This window comes from Orcinus orca, chromosome 18 (genome assembly GCF_937001465.1).
Source record: "Orcinus orca chromosome 18, mOrcOrc1.1, whole genome shotgun sequence".
NCBI lineage: Eukaryota > Metazoa > Chordata > Mammalia > Artiodactyla > Delphinidae > Orcinus > Orcinus orca.
Genome location: NC_064576.1, coordinates 62386060 through 62401957, shown reverse-complemented (window position 1 = coordinate 62401957; position 15898 = coordinate 62386060). Strand labels below are relative to the sequence as shown.

General features: G+C 34.7%; 1 protein-coding gene across 3 annotated transcripts in view; it reads left to right on the top strand.

Moving 5' to 3' along the window:
* The window catches only part of INTS6 (integrator complex subunit 6), a 90690-nt gene that overhangs the window by 55571 nt on the left and 19221 nt on the right, over positions 1-15898 (top strand). For all 3 annotated transcript variants that reach the window (XM_004274617.4, XM_049701049.1, XM_033436903.2), the window contains 5 exons: positions 3475-3658; positions 9116-9241; positions 10665-10819; positions 14596-14748; positions 15607-15739. In XM_004274617.4, coding sequence (XP_004274665.1) covers positions 3475-3658; positions 9116-9241; positions 10665-10819; positions 14596-14748; positions 15607-15739 — 751 coding nt within the window. The remainder of the gene's footprint in view (positions 1-3474; positions 3659-9115; positions 9242-10664; positions 10820-14595; positions 14749-15606; positions 15740-15898) is intronic.

The window sequence follows — 15898 nt, the reverse complement described above, 5'->3', positions numbered from 1 at the left end:
AGACGTGTATGAAGTTTTCTTGTGTTTAATTTTGTTATAAAATGACAACACTGTTATAAAAGAGATATAGATAACTGCTTGAATGGATAGTTTACTGTGTTTTTGCATATTAATATATTCTAATATTCTGGATGAGAGTAAGTGATACAAAAATTTCTGCCATATTTACTCATTTTGATTTTTTTTTTGTTGAGGATTTTTAAAAATTTAGTGAATGGAAGAGAACATTGCAGATAGTTAAGTGCCTTTTCTTCCCTTACTCAGTGTTATTTCCCTCCCTCTTCCCCATCCAAGCAGCAACAATTATCATGAATTTGGTGTGTATCCTTCCAGTTCATGTTTTTTTACTTTTCCTATATGTGTATGTTATACACATATAAAACTACACTAAGTAATTGTTTAATAGTGCATATAGATGCTCTGCTCTATGTAGCATTTTGCATCTTGCCTTTAATTTGTATTATCTGATGATTAGTGTATTTGAGCATCTTTCTACATATTTATAGGCTATATGAGTTTCCTCGGGCATTATTTTTTTTTGTTGCCCATTTTTAACTTTGGGAATTATCTATTCATATTTATTGCACATTTTTCTAGTGGTTAATTTTATGTTTTTCTACTTGATTTATGTGCTATTTGCCTTGATTTTCAAAGTCCACATATCCAGAAAGACCTCCCTTGGTGATTATAAGACATTGCTAGAATTTCAACTGTAGACTTTAGGTTTGGAGTAATCCAACCCTCCTGAGAATATTTTTTCACTAAGGTTTTTTATCTTTTTCCTGTCCCTGTTTGCTTGCCCTTACTCCTTCCTATTTTACTAGCACATTTCAGCTATAGAGGAGTTTTTCCTGCCTCTTTGGTGATGAGGGAGGGTGGTAGTGATATGGAAGGTGTAAATAATAACAAATAGAAAAATGAATAAAAATTTGACAAGTTTATAAAATTGATATTGCTCTGTGTAAAATATGCTTGTGACCCTTGGCTTTTTGTTTTACTTGAAGTACATTCTAGATCTAGCATTGTGCAGCCAATAAAAAGATAATGCTCATCATTATCTGATTGGGGGGTGTGTGTGTGTGTGTGTGTGTGAGCATTGCTTGATAAGTTGTGTGTGTATGTGTACGTGATTTGGGGTCTGTTGTTGTCCTATCCACTATTTATTTATACATGAGGTCTCTGCAGTGCTGTTATCCACTGGATTCTTGAGACAGGTCCACGTATCCATTACTTTCCAGAGCTACTGCATTAACAGTTGAAATCTTCCTCCAGTGCCATTGGTGCTTCAATATTTATCTTCTGGCAGGGTGTGGTGATAGCAGCAAGGTCTTGGAGTTCCCAAGCTGTTTTGCAAGTGTCACAGAACCTTTGAGGTTAGAAAACCTTCCTCAGGGAACACCCTGGCCCAGATTTCTTAATTTAAGAGTCCTTCCTTATTATTGCCTCTGACTTCTGCCTTAAAAGTAGGATCAGTGCCAGGAGAAAAGCTCATGACTCTTGGCCATGGGCACGAAATCTTGGCTGGTCCTGATGTAAGAATCTTGCAGCAGATTCTCTTGACATGAGTCTTTTGGAGAGAGGTGCCACTTTAGCAGAGCTTTGCTAGGAATTCTCTTCTTAGAATTGAATCTGATTTTTTTTCAATGGTTTGATGTAAGTCATTGAAGAAACTTGAGTTCTTAAGTCAGTGTAGAATGACTTCAATCCCTAATTTATCAAGTTCAGAAATCTTCAAGGTGAGAAATAGAAAGGCTGTAAGCAATACAATTATGTCTTGTTTTTGACAAAAGTAGTATAAACTCTGGCAATTAATTTGAAAGTGATCATTTTATTTTATTAAGAAAAATTTTTATTGGAGTATAGTTGATTTACAGTGTTGTGTTAGTTTCAGGTGTACAGCAGAGTGATAATTTTGAAATGTGTTCTGTATTTTAAAGAAAACTCCAGTATTTGTATAAATCAATCCCTGAGTATGCTGATCCTGGGTTTCATTTCTTTTTTAAAAAATTTTATAAGTGATAAAGACTTTTGTTTTCCTAAGTACTATATCATCACACTTAAATATTATTAGTAATACCAGTAACATGTATTTCAGATTTTCCCGATTGTCTTAAAAATCTTTGCTCTTGATTGTTTTGTCTCATATTCTCTAACAGTTCCACCAGCCCTCCCCACTCCCACTCTTTGCTTTTTCGTGCCATTGATTCATTGGAGAAACCAGGTCATCTGTCCTGTAACATTCTGGATTTGACTGATTGCTCCCTATGGTGGTAGATAACTTGATCCTGTATCGTCAGTTGTCCCTGTAAACTGGTGGTTAGAACTGAAGGCTTGGTTAGATTCAGATTCAACCTTTCCTTCCCTTTTTCTTTCCTTCCTTTTTTCATTGTTATGTACTTCACATCATGAGGCCCATATTGTCTGGTTGTCCCCATTTACTTACGCTAAGACTGATGTGTGGATCTGTTGGTACCTTGTGACTGTTGGTTCAGAGGTACCCATTAGAATCACTTTAAAGTGTTTAAAAATTCTTAAGAATCTTGGATTCTGATTGAGCAGGTCCTAGAGGCATGGGGAGAGGCATAGATTAAAAAACACATGGAAGAAACCCCCAAACCCTCTACCTTTACTCAGAAGTAGTAAGAATCATTACCTTTAATATATTTAACATGTAACTAGAGTGATAAAATTTACTTTTAAGCAAATGCTTTGGGAAGATATGTTTCGTATGAAATGAAGCATATTTAAATCATTAACTGTGGAGGTGTTTGAGGCTACTGTGGTGTGGTAGAAAAAAATACTGGACTTCCCTGGTGGGACAGTGGTTGAGAATCCGCCTGCCAGTGCAGCGGACACGGGTTCGATCCCTGGTTTGGGAAGGTCCCACATGCCGCGGAGCAACTAAGCCCGTACGTCACAACTACTAAGCCTGCACTCTAGAGCCTGTGAGCCACAACTACTGAAGCCTGCGCTTCTAGAGCCTGTGCTCCACAACAGGAGAAGCCACTGCAATGAGAAGACGGTGCACCGCAACAAAGAGTAGCCTCCACTTGACACAACTAGAGAAAGCCCACGCACAGCAATGAAGACCCAAAGCAGCCAAAAATAAATAAATAAATACATAAATTAATTAATTTAAAAAGAAAAAGAAAAAATAGTGACTTGGACCTGGGAGGCCAAATCATTTATTTTCTCTGAGGCCCATTTTTTTTTTTAATCTAGAAAATAGGAACCCTAAGATATTTATCATAGGGTTGATTTGATGATTAAATGAAATGATTTATTTAGAAGCAGTCCAGCACCTGGTGGTGAGTTATGTTGAAATCTGAAAAGCATTACAGAAAGCTTGGTTTTTTTTAAATGATAGGAGACTCATGACTCATGATGTAGTTTTAATATGTGTCATTAATGTAGCCTTTTTGGGAGAAATAGTGTTGGAAATCTTATTGTTTTTTTATTTCCCCTTACTTTCAGCTCCATTTACCTCTTAATTCTCCTTTGCCTGGAAGCGAATTGACCAAGGAACCTTTTCGTTGGGATCAGAGACTCTTTGCATTAGTGTTGCGGTTGCCTGGCACGATGTCAGTAGAATCAGAGCAGTTGACAGGTGTGCCTTTAGATGACTCTGCAATCACACCAATGTGTGAAGTGACAGGCGGTAAGTTCTTTGCTGGCAGTAATTCAGTGACTTAAGCAGAGTTTATCTGAATGTTTTAAAGTGTGCATTTCAAAATCTCCATGTTTGTTTTTGTTCAATAAATTAATATTAGAAGTTAGTAGACATAGATGGTTTTAAAACTACATTGATGAAGGTCTTTGATTCGATTTGAATAAGATGTGAATACTATTGGGTCTGATAATGCATGATATATTTTTTCTAACCATATAGAAAATGCTGGTATTTGAAGTTGTTAAACTTATATTCTTATCTACAAAGATTGCTAATGATTTACAAATGCCGTAGAACTTTTTTCTCTGAAAAAATGTTTTGAGAATCATCTCATTATCCATGTAATGATTAATGCCTGGTTAAGTACAGTTTTCCCCAGAGGCAAAGAGGAAGCTAGATAGGTTAGAGGAAACAGGTAGTGAACTCTTAGCCAGCTAGTCCAGGTGGTCACTGTGCTCAGTGAACATTAATGAAATTCTTGAAACAGAATATGTAAGAGACTCAGAACTTTTATAATGTGGAATTGGTTAACAGGTGGGTTAAATTCATATGGATATGGATTGAGTGCCTGCTGTGTACCAAGCACTGTTCCATGCTTTAGGACTTCCATAGTGAATATGACAGGCATGGTATTCTTGCTTTCATGGTGCCTTTTAGTTCTTGCTTAGGGAATTTGATACTAAAATGTCCAGGTTGGGCATACCACTATTTCATCAGTGTCAGGGGCTGTGACATAGTCTCCATACACTGTCAGTGCTCTATTGAGATTCTATCATAGCCAGCTATGTAAGTTAAAGGAAAATATAAAGTCTAATTTATATTTTAGGTGCCTTTCTTCTAAAATTCTGTGGATTTTGGAGATCTGCAAATTTCACAGACAAAAAGCGTATCCCATATAGATAGGTATGTGAAGAAGATAAGTTAGAGAGAGCGGCAAAGACATATATACACTACCAAACGTAAAATAGATAGCTAGTGGGAAGCAGCTGCATAGCACAGGGCGATCAGCTTGGTGCTTTGTGACCACCTAGAGGGGTGGGATAGGGAGGGTGGGAGTGAGGGAGACGCAAGAGGGAAGAGATATGGGAACATATGTATATGTATAACTGATTCACTTTGTTATAAAGCAGAAACTAACACACCATTGTAAAGCAATTATACTCCAATAAAGATGTTAAAAAAAAAAAAAAGAAGAAGAAGATAAGTTAGAAGAAGATTCCGAAATCACCGTTGGTAATATCTTTCAGTGACCCAGAAAACTTAGTTGGTCAAGGAATTAGGGAGCTTTCCCCAATATATATCCTGAATCTCTCCTGACGTAGTGGTTTATTTACCTTTCTTCATGCTCCTGCTAGCAACAATGGGAAGCTGGTCAAATGTCACTCACCTTTCCATATTATATGAATAGTACGTTTTCTTCTTTATTTTCAAAGAATGTTGGCTAAAAAAAGTTTTGAGGATAAAACACCAGAAAAGTAGAAATAACAGAAAAGCTAACATCCACTGGTGGTGTACTATCCAAACATGTAATCACTGCTAACAATTCTGTGCATTTTTAAACTTGATGATAAGAGTAGTGTGTGTACATTTATTTTTTCCATTATAGAACAATTCATGTTCATTAAGGAAAAATTGGAAAGAAATTTGCCTGTGTTGCCAAAATAATATTTTGTTATATTTTTAATGTATACTTTAAAAATTATATAATTGTCATTGTAAGCATTTTTCTTTTATTATCAAGTAATTAATGAATACTCTATGCCAAATAACTGTTTTTGATCCTGGGAATACAGCAGGAACGATAGACAGAAAGCTTACATTTTTGGACTGTGTGACAGATGAAATCATGTAAAATGAATAAATAATATTTCAGAGAGTTCTCCTTACTATCAAGAAAAAATTAGGGTGAGGGTGCAGAACGTAATGAGGCAGAGAATGAGTATTCCTGGGAAGTCTTTTGAGGAGGTGACTTTTTTTTTTTTTTAACCATCAACCTAAAGGATATGCTTACCCCAGTTTGAATCAGTTTAAAATATTGCATGTCCTTGGAGATTATTATACTCTTTGTCTAAAGAAGTAAATAAAACAACAGTTATTTATAAATTACATTTGCGTATCTCTAACCTTGATGTTAAAGTCAGTTGTTTGAATAGGGATTAAATCAGCCCTGGTTGTATCTTAAAAATATTAATCCCTCTAAAATTATTGTTACAGCATGTTCATCAACCCTCTCTCTTTTTTAGATATTTTAGTTCCAGGTGTACAACATAATGATTTGATATTTGTATACATTGTGAAATGGTCACCACAGTAAGTCTAGTTAGCATTTGAACAGAAATCTGAATAATGCAGTAAGCCATACAAAGATCTAGGTAGAGGAAATAATAAGAGAAGGAACATGCCCCATGTTTTTGGGAGCAACAGCAAGGCTGATATGGCTGGAGCTTTTGTAGGGAGAAGTAGAGAGTAACAGGTTTGTTTAGAGGGGTAGGCAAGGGCCAAGTATTGAATAGCCTTTTAGGCCATAATGAATATTTTTTATTTTCCAAGTGTGATGAGAAGTCATTGGAGGGCTTTTTATAGGAGGTGACATCTGATTTCTGTTTCTGAAAGATCACTTCAGCTGTTGGATGAGAATATACTGTAAAGGGGTGAGAATGGAAGCAGGGAGACTAGAAGAGATGATAGTACTTTGATCTAAAGTGTTAGGTTTGGAGGTGGTGGGTGAGAGGTGGTCTGACGGAAAGGAGATACTGAGGGCAATGAGGGAAGAAGGAATCAAGCCTGATTCCTAGATGATTCAGTTGGCCTGAACAAGTGGAGGTGAATGGCTATGCCAAGTACTGAGATGGTTACTCAGAGGAGAAGCAGGTTTGGGAGAGGCGCAGGTATGACATCAAATTTTAAAAATGCCTAATAGACATGTTGGTGGAAGTATTGAGGATAAAAAGCTTTTTATAAAAATTGTAAGACTTTTCTAGATTAAATAAATTTAACTTTCTTAGCCTGTATAAAGACTGTTGCCCAACTTAGAAATGTTCCTTTTGTCTCTTATCCATTTTACTAAAATGCTAATCTAGTATACTCTGGGAGAAAGTTTTTTTTTTTTTCCTTTGTTTCACTTTACTGCCTCAGACTCACTATGTTTAGATTTTTTTGGGGGGGATCCTCTAACCACAAGTGAGCCAGCTTCTTGACTTGAAAGTATGTACTTTTCTCACAAATATTATTAGTGATCCCAGAAAATTTATCCTTCAATACAAGGTGTTAAACATTCCAAGAGGTGAGTTTTGACATAAAGAATAAGAGAAACATGACATAGGTTATAGGTTCACTTTGTAAAGATGGCAAAATTTCCTTTAACTTTCAAAAGAATTAATGAATTTTTGTTATTTTCTAAGTGACTCAAGTTTGTTTATTCTCCAATTTTCATAAAATGTCTTTGTTAGTAATTTTATTTCATACTAAGATCATAACCTCTTATATTTTCCTAATCAATTAGTTGATGACACAGGTTAGGGGAGTAGAGAGGATTGCCACAATTTCATACTTAAGAACTTCTGTTTTTTATTAACATCTTGGGAATATGCTTAAATATCATGAAATAAGATATTGAACCTTTATATAATCTTCTAAATACTTCCTGTGTTAAGACGGTCAGCCTTTTTATGTATTGTTTTATGTATATGTTTAAATAGACTAAAAAAATTTTAATTTGCCAATTCTTTCAAGTAAGTGTGGTTCCATATAGGCTTTCTATTTTAAATTAACATCATGGTTTTCAGGGAAGAAGGTATATCCAGATGAAAGTGTCTAATACTTTGTAAGGGTTTGAATCTTGGCTGCACTACTATACTAGAATAAATTAGTTAATCTCTCCATGCTTTAGTTTTCTCATTTGTAAAATGGAGAAAGTAACCAATAAAATTGTTGCTAGGATTGGATAAATTAATAGAGTGATTAGAATAGTGCCAGGTACATAGACACTCAGTAATTGGTGAGTATTTTTATAAGTATGGCTCTTATTGTTGTATTCAGGGTAAGCCATTTGTTATATGATGCTTGTTATTCTAAGCTGACTCTGAGGATTTGAATCACTCTACTGCCTAATGTTCTCTTTTCTGAGTAGCCTTTAGCAAATCACATGTTGAGTGTAAATTGATACGAGTAATTTGATATGTCAAATATAATAATATAATGTGTTTGGTAATAATTGGTTGAATTTCTTAAGGAATAGGACTTTTTCGTATTGAGCTTATTGCAAATAACATTGTAAGATGTTTGATTAAAGATTTTTAGTTGTCATGGTTTTCAGCACTGGTCTAGATCAGTACAGATAATAGAAATATAAGTTATATATATAAATTTTATAGTGTCACATTAAAAAGAAACTGATAGGGAATTCCCTGGCGATCCAGTGGTTAGGACTCTGCACTTTCACTGCTGAGGGACTTGGTTCAGTCCCTGGTTGGGGAACTAAGATCCCACAAGCCGAGTGGCGCAGCCAAAAAACAAAAACCACCAAAAAACTAAAAAGAAACAGGTAAAATTAATTTATATAATATTTATTTAAATCAATATATTCAAAATATTTCAACATGATATTGGTAATTAAAAATTACTCAGGTATGTTATAGTTACTATATATCTCAATTTGGACTAGCCGTGTTTCAAGTTTTCAGTAGCCATATGTGGCCAGTGGCTGCAATATGGGACAGCACAGGTCTAGATATATTTATTGAAAAATCCCTGTTTAAGAATTCTTTTCACTGGTATTTTTTCTTAATCACTAGCATTTTAATGCTTCTGAACTAAAAATTTTATAGGTTAAAATATTCAAGAGGGAAATTCACTTAAGATAGGTAATTTCTAAGTATGTAAGCCAAATGAAATTCAGAGAAGCACATGCTACTATCTATATATTAAAGTGCAAACACTTAAAATATGCAGTACCTACCAGCAGATCAATTAAATAATTATTGAGTATCATCTATGTCCTTAACATTAATCTTTAGTGATAATACTTTTGTTAAGCAGGAGTAAGATTTTGGGGGTTCGTTGCCAGATGTTGCGTATGTGTAATAAAGATAAATTGTGTTGGAAAACAGTTGGAGATAGTTTTTTTTAATTTATATATATTTTAAAATCTCATTTCATGTAATACATTGTGTATATATGTAATGATTTTTTTCATTGTGGTTTGTTCACACAAAGATTTCTATTTTCCACATACCTTTAATTACAAAGAAAAATTTACATACTCTCACAAAATGGAATTGTTGATTGATTGAGAATAGCTATTTTTGTTTTGTTATCCTTCTATTAGATAATGAAAAGGTCAGACTTTATCATTGAACTTTCGTTAATCAGTATTGTCAAAAACCCTACTATGGTTCTTTTTTGTTAAAAGTAGGAATTTTTGCAACTTTATTCTTTTTATTTCAGGCCGTTCATACTCTGTATGTTCTCCAAGAATGCTTAATCAGTGTCTGGAGTCCTTGGTGCAGAAAGTACAAAGTGGAGTGGTAATAAACTTTGAGAAAGCAGGACCAGATCCTTCCCCTGTAGAAGGTATTATTGTACTTCTCTTATAGACGTTGTAAACTGGCTTTATCAAGTATTCAACTTGAACTGAAAAATTACTATGATTTGGCCTTGTCAATGTTAAGGCCAGATTATTAAGATGACAAAACAGCTGTTGGTAAAGAGGGAAGATTAAATAGGAAAGTCAAGGTAATATGACAGTGGTTTGGTAGCATCGCGTTTTTATATTGGTTGTTCATAGCCTGAAAATTTATAAGCGCCAAAACCCTTTTTAAACATTTACAGATTAGCATATTTCCTTTTTAGTATTGTAATGCTGACTCTCTCCAGTATATATGCTTCTTCCATGTCCCTTAATTCACAAGAGTGTTCAACCCTAAGTGTTTATTTAATTCCTTAGCTACATTTTTTCTAAAGATCAGACTGATCAGAACCAAATGGTTGGTGTGGTTCCCAAAATGAGAAACCAGCCTTTGCCATTCAGCTTGATCCTTTAAAGTCTAGCTGAGCCCCACCTGGCTTTATTCTAATATTTTGTGATCATGAACTATTTATATTAGCCAGAGGGTATAAGGAGTTTTACCAGAACCAATGGACAGTTTACATCTGGACCTTCTGCCTTGTATGATGTAGCTTATGACAAGAATTAGAAAGTCATTAATGGCACTGGCAGAGGTGATCCACTAGAGTGGGTAATTGGGAGAAGAGAAAGGTCATAGAGATGAGAAAGTGGTACCCTCAGAAGGGATTATAGGGAAGGAGCAGAAGATGGTAAGATTATATAAATCGCATACTGTGTCTGGTTTAAAAAAACAAACTTAAAAAAAAATTGAATTGTTACACATGGAATATATTTATTTTTAAATTATTTTAGGACTTTGCTTAGAGTTAGGCACTAAGTAAATGTTTACTGAACTGTTAAAGAGAGTTACTGTTTTCTAGAATTGCTTTAGATTAAAGGTAGGCACCTCAAATCTGGATTTGCATATTAACTTTTCGTTTTAGTTATTAGGCTTTAGTTAAAAAGATTGATTTTAAAGGAATATTCATTTAGCAATACTTACCTAGTATTTACTAAGCCAAGCATGATGGTGAAGAAATTGAGTGTTTGCCCTTATCATCTAGTGGGGAAAACATGTCATTCGTTAAACAAGTATCTACCATAAAGTATGTTTTACATATTCTGATTGGACAAGCAAAAGATGCTGTGGGACCTCCTTTCACCTATTGAACTCATAGTTGGAATTTGCTGATGTTACTCTCTAGTGAATTCTGATATAATCTAAATGTTAAGCCTTAGTCATGATAGTATTCTACCATTTAAGAAAAATAGGAAAATCCAGAATTGAACAAGTATTACGACATTTTCACTAAGTAATAGTAGATATAATTTAACTGCTTATGTTTTTCCTTTAATGATACATACTTTGCTTTGATTTCTTTGCCGTAGATGGGCAGCCAGATGTATCAAGGCCTTTGGGATCTCAGCCTTGGCATAGCTGTCACAAACTCATATATGTCAGACCAAATCCTAAAACTGGGGTTCCTATAGGTCACTGGCCTGTTCCAGAGTCTTTTTGGCCAGATCAGAATTCTCCAACACTAGTAAGTACCAGAGAGACTGTGACTTTGTAATGTAACCGTTAACTGCTTTTCCTACTAGTTTTAAGTGCTCCTGTCAGTTAAGGGTGTGGCTGTTGTATAGGAATTAGACAAGCGCTCAAAGTGCACTGATGAGCTGTTACTTGCTTAAGTGTACTGTATTGTTCATCAGGAAGTAATAGAGAAGAGGCATCTGTCTCCTTTAGAATCTAACATTATGCTTATGCTTTTATTATTGGCATCTGGTTACAGAAGCATAGATATAACAAGAGCTTCTCTTTGGATTCTAAATATAATGTAACATGAGGATTTGTCTCTGGGACATAATATACAGTTTAAATGAAGGCTTAGAAAATAATTCTGATGGTTTGCCTGCAATCTTTTAGGACTTAGTCTTAGAAATTCATGTTGACTTGCATAGTTTTAGTTATATTCAGTGTTTTCAGTCTGGAGGTTTAAGGTAGCAAAGATTTTCTGGTCTTGTTTATAGGAATTATTTTTTGAAACAGTGAGGCTTGTTGAATGATCCTGGTGAATTATCAGTGTTCACTGTATGGTTCTTATAATAATAGGGTAAATTTATATAAATATCTATTAAATCTTGTTAATACCCTTTTTTCAGATTAGTGTTTTTTGTAGTAATTGAAGACGCCATGGGATATGACAGTGGTTCTTTTGATGTTACCTTTAGAAGATAAGAGTTGTATTTCAAAGATCATTAAGCAGTCTTTAGTAATGTTTCATGCAGCTATCATTTATGAATTAAATTGAACTCTTTTTGAAACCTTTTATGTTTTAAACCGATATCAACTCTTTAGGATAATTTTTACTTTTATTCTATACAAGGTCTATAAAGTGATATTTCCTTTATTCATTAGGGATTTAATGTAGTACATGAAATTAAGTTTTTATACATTTCAGTGAGGTATCGTCTTTCTTTTTTGGATTGAACCATCATAGTTTTTTAGTCTGGCTTTAGAGAAGCTCTCAATTTCTTTGGTCATACTACTTTCTCCTCTAGAGCCCTTTCAAAATTCTTACGGAACAGATATTATATTTATATGAAATATTATATTGTTGGTTATTCATTCTATTATATTTATTTAACACCTACAGTAGTTAAATAACAAGTACATATGGTACTTGTTAAGTCCTAATAGGAAGAAATCCAAAACCAGTATCACAAGCATTATCTATTAATATTGCTCTAGTGGTCTATTACAAATTGTTACATGCCATAGAGGATTTTGAAGTGTCGGTAGGATTTCAGTTGGAGGAGGAAACTGTGAGAAAAAAGTATGGAAGTAAAAAAGAACAAGGTGAATTTAGAGGAATGGAAAGTAACTGTGAGGATAGGTGGGTCATAATATGTATGTAGGACATTGAGAGAACTATTAAATAAACCAAATTGCTTATGACTTTACATGCAAGGTTAAGGAATTTGAGCTTTTCTTAATAGCGTTCATAGAACTGAAGACATTTTTAACAGAGTGTTCCTTTAGGAAAATTAATCTGGTGGTTGTTACATGAACTGGAAGGTAAGCAATTTACCTAGAGGGCTATTGCTTTGGTTCACTTAATATAAGAGTTTGAATTAAGATGATGGAAGAGAGAATGATAAAAAAAAAAGAGAATATTAGAAAGAACTGGCAAAATTTAGTAACTGAAGGATATTTGAGGGGAAATGAAATTTTTATAAATAATAGTATTTCATATAAGAAATATTGATACTGAAATTAAATGTGATTTATTAGAGACTGGTTCTGAATTTGAATCATGGCTCTACCAGTTATTAGCCATGTATCTTTGGTTAATTATATTCTCTAAGCTCAATTTCCCATCTGTTAGAGATAGTAACTCCTATCTCATAGGATTATTTTGGGGATTAAATGAAATAATAAATGCCCCCCCCTTTTCTTTTTGGATCTCAATATTGTCATCCAAAAAAATAGATGAGTTTCACAGACCCATTCAATACGCTGTATGTCAGGTACATGCTAGGCACAGGAGCAAAACAGTACTTCCCCTCTGGAACCTTACCATTCCATAGGAAGGTCAGTCATATAAACATAATAGAGTACAGTGTGCTGTCATAGGGGGCAGAGCAGAGCCCAGAGGAGGTGGTGCCTAACTGCCTGGTATGTGTTTGGGGTACATGGTGAGACTGTGTCAGGGAAGAAGTTTCTTAGAGGTTGGTACTTGCCTTGCCAGTTCAGTCTTCAAAACTTAGTTTGTTTGCATTATGCAGGGGGGAAAATAGTAAAGCAGCTTGTGATAACATATGAAACACCGGGGCATGAAAGATAATGATCTGTTTGGGCAACTGCAAGTCGTTTTGGTATGGCTGGAGCACAGGGTGTACATGGTGTGGTGGTTAAAAGGCAGATGGGGACCTTATTGTCAAGGCTTTTTGTAAAACAATATTAAAAGAAAAGAATCTGGCCCTATTTTTAGGTGGTTGGCTGCTATTTTTACCCAATAATTTGAGTTAGGAAAATTACATGATTATATTTATCTTTCATGGCCATGGGATTGATTGGAGGGGGCTGACTAATTAGGGAGACTAATTAAAAATGAACAGTTGTACTAATCTAGTCTGAGAAATGATGAAGGCATGAATTAGAGTGGTAAGAAATAGAAGGTAAATTTTTAGAGAGATGAGAATTTAGCATTGAGAGAGGGCAGTAACTAAAATAGTGACCATCTGCCATGTTTATGTGTTCTGCTAAGTGGCTTAGAATTTGTGGTATCATTTAATCTAATTCTTTGTGACAGTTAAGTATGGAGGATAAGAGGGTGATATTAAGGCTAACATCTAGAACAGGTTTTGTGGTTTGGGGGTGAAATAATGAATAATAATGAATTTGAGGGACCTATAGAAAATTCAGGTTATGTACAGTAGGTAGTTGGATACATAAGAGAAATGAGAGCAATCTGGTCCCTATACCGTAGATTTGGGAGCCACCAGTATATGTAGATAGTAACTGAGGCCAAAAGGAGTCCTTTATAGCTATGAAATTCCACATTATTTCTTCATAGCTCATATTTTCTTCACCAGTCTTCACTTGGTGAGATTTTTAGGAAGGATACTGTTAAGGGGGAAATAGAGTAACTTGCTTTTTTTTTTTCTTTAAAGTATTGTGGTTTTTGCGGCTCTACAACAGGGCCTCCAAAGTAGGGTGTATTTAACACAGGGGTGACCAATACAGTCTGCTGGAATAGGGAAGGGAAGCATTAGAACTTCTATGTATGTTTACACTTTTCTATTTTTAATATTATTTTGGTATGTATTTTATTATGTACCTATAAATTAATAATTTACAAGTATAAATATATATATGCTCTAATATATTGTATATTCAAAAATTTGTACTGATCAATGTGTGTCATCAATTTGGAAGCCAAGTAGTTAAATTGCTACAACTGAGGACTTAGGAAGGTTTCTATTAAATTAGTTGTTTCTTATATATAAAAATTAATGAGCACTTATTTAATTCCAAAATTTTGCATTTAATTTTTCTGATAAATTTGATTTTAAGACTTAACAAAAATTTTAATTCTGTATAGATTTTGAAGTGTCTTTTTTTCTTGTGAATATTATATAATTTAAGCATTACATTTTTAAGTATTTTCTTTCAGCTTAGTGGTGCTTTTGGTAGTAAATTAAATTCTCACTAGCAAAACTGAGAAACTGAGTAAACTTTGGTAGTGAGGGATACTAAAAAGGAGTTTGTTTCTGGTACTTTGTGAAAGAGTAATAATAAGACTTTCCCCTCTAGCCACCTCGTACATCTCATCCTGTAGTGAAGTTTTCCTGTACAGACTGTGAACCGATGGTTATTGACAAATTGCCTTTTGACAAATATGAGCTGGAACCTTCACCGCTGACTCAATTTATCCTGGAAAGAAAATCTCCTCAAACCTGTTGGCAGGTGAGCTGAACGACTATAGCAATTTAAAATTTTATTTATTTATTTAATTTTTATTGAGAGTATAATTGATTTACAATGTTGTGTTAGTTTCAGGTGTACAGCAAAGTGAATCAGTTATACATATACATATATCCACTCTTTTTTTTTCTTTGTTGCTGCGCACAGGTTTTCTCTAGTTGCAGTTAGCAGGGGCTACTCTTCGTTGCTGTGCATGGGCTTCTCATTGCAGTGGCATCTCTTGTTGTGGAGCACGGGCTCTAGGCGTGTGGGCTTTAGTAGTTGTGGCACACGGGCTCAGTAGTTGTGGCTCGCGGGCTCCAGAGCACATGCTCAGTAGCTGTGGCGCATGGGCTCAGTTGCTCCACAGCATGTGGGATCTTCCCCGACCCGTGTCCCCTGCATTGGCAGGTGGACTCCCAACCACTGCGCCACCAGGGAAGCCCTATCCACTCTTTTTTAGATTCTTTTCCCATATACGCCATTACAGAGTACTGAGTAGAGTTCCCTGTGCTATACAGCAGGTCCTTATTAGTTATCTGTTTTATATATAGCAGTGTGTATATGTCAATCCCAGTCTCCCAATTTATCCCTCCCCACTCCCCACACCATAAGTTTTATTTTTTACACCTGTAGCTCTATTTCTGTTTTGTAGATAAGTTCATTTGTAGCCTTTTTTTAGATTCTACATATAAGCAATATCATATGATATTTGTCTTTCTGTCTGACTTACTTCACTCAGTATGAGAATTTCTAAAAATTTAATTTGATGTTTCTTAAAAAGTTAAATTGAATCCGTGGTTTATATAACGTTCTGTAAAGGTTATTAAATGTGAAGTTTTAACTACTCCTTTTTAACAGGTATATGTAAGCAATAGTGCAAAATATAGCGAACTTGGCCATCCCTTTGGTTACTTGAAAGCCAGTACAGCACTGAACTGTGTCAACTTATTTGTGATGCCTTACAATTACCCAGTCCTCCTTCCCCTTTTAGGTAAGTTATTCTCATCACATTCTCTGTGGCTTAGCATACATACAAATTTTTCCTAAAAACAAACTTTGGGAACATCCCTCCCTTTCTAAGTCTTCTTGTCTTCTGGAAATTAATGAAGATTTTTTTTCTTAATACTCTAAAATACTGAAGCTGTATAAG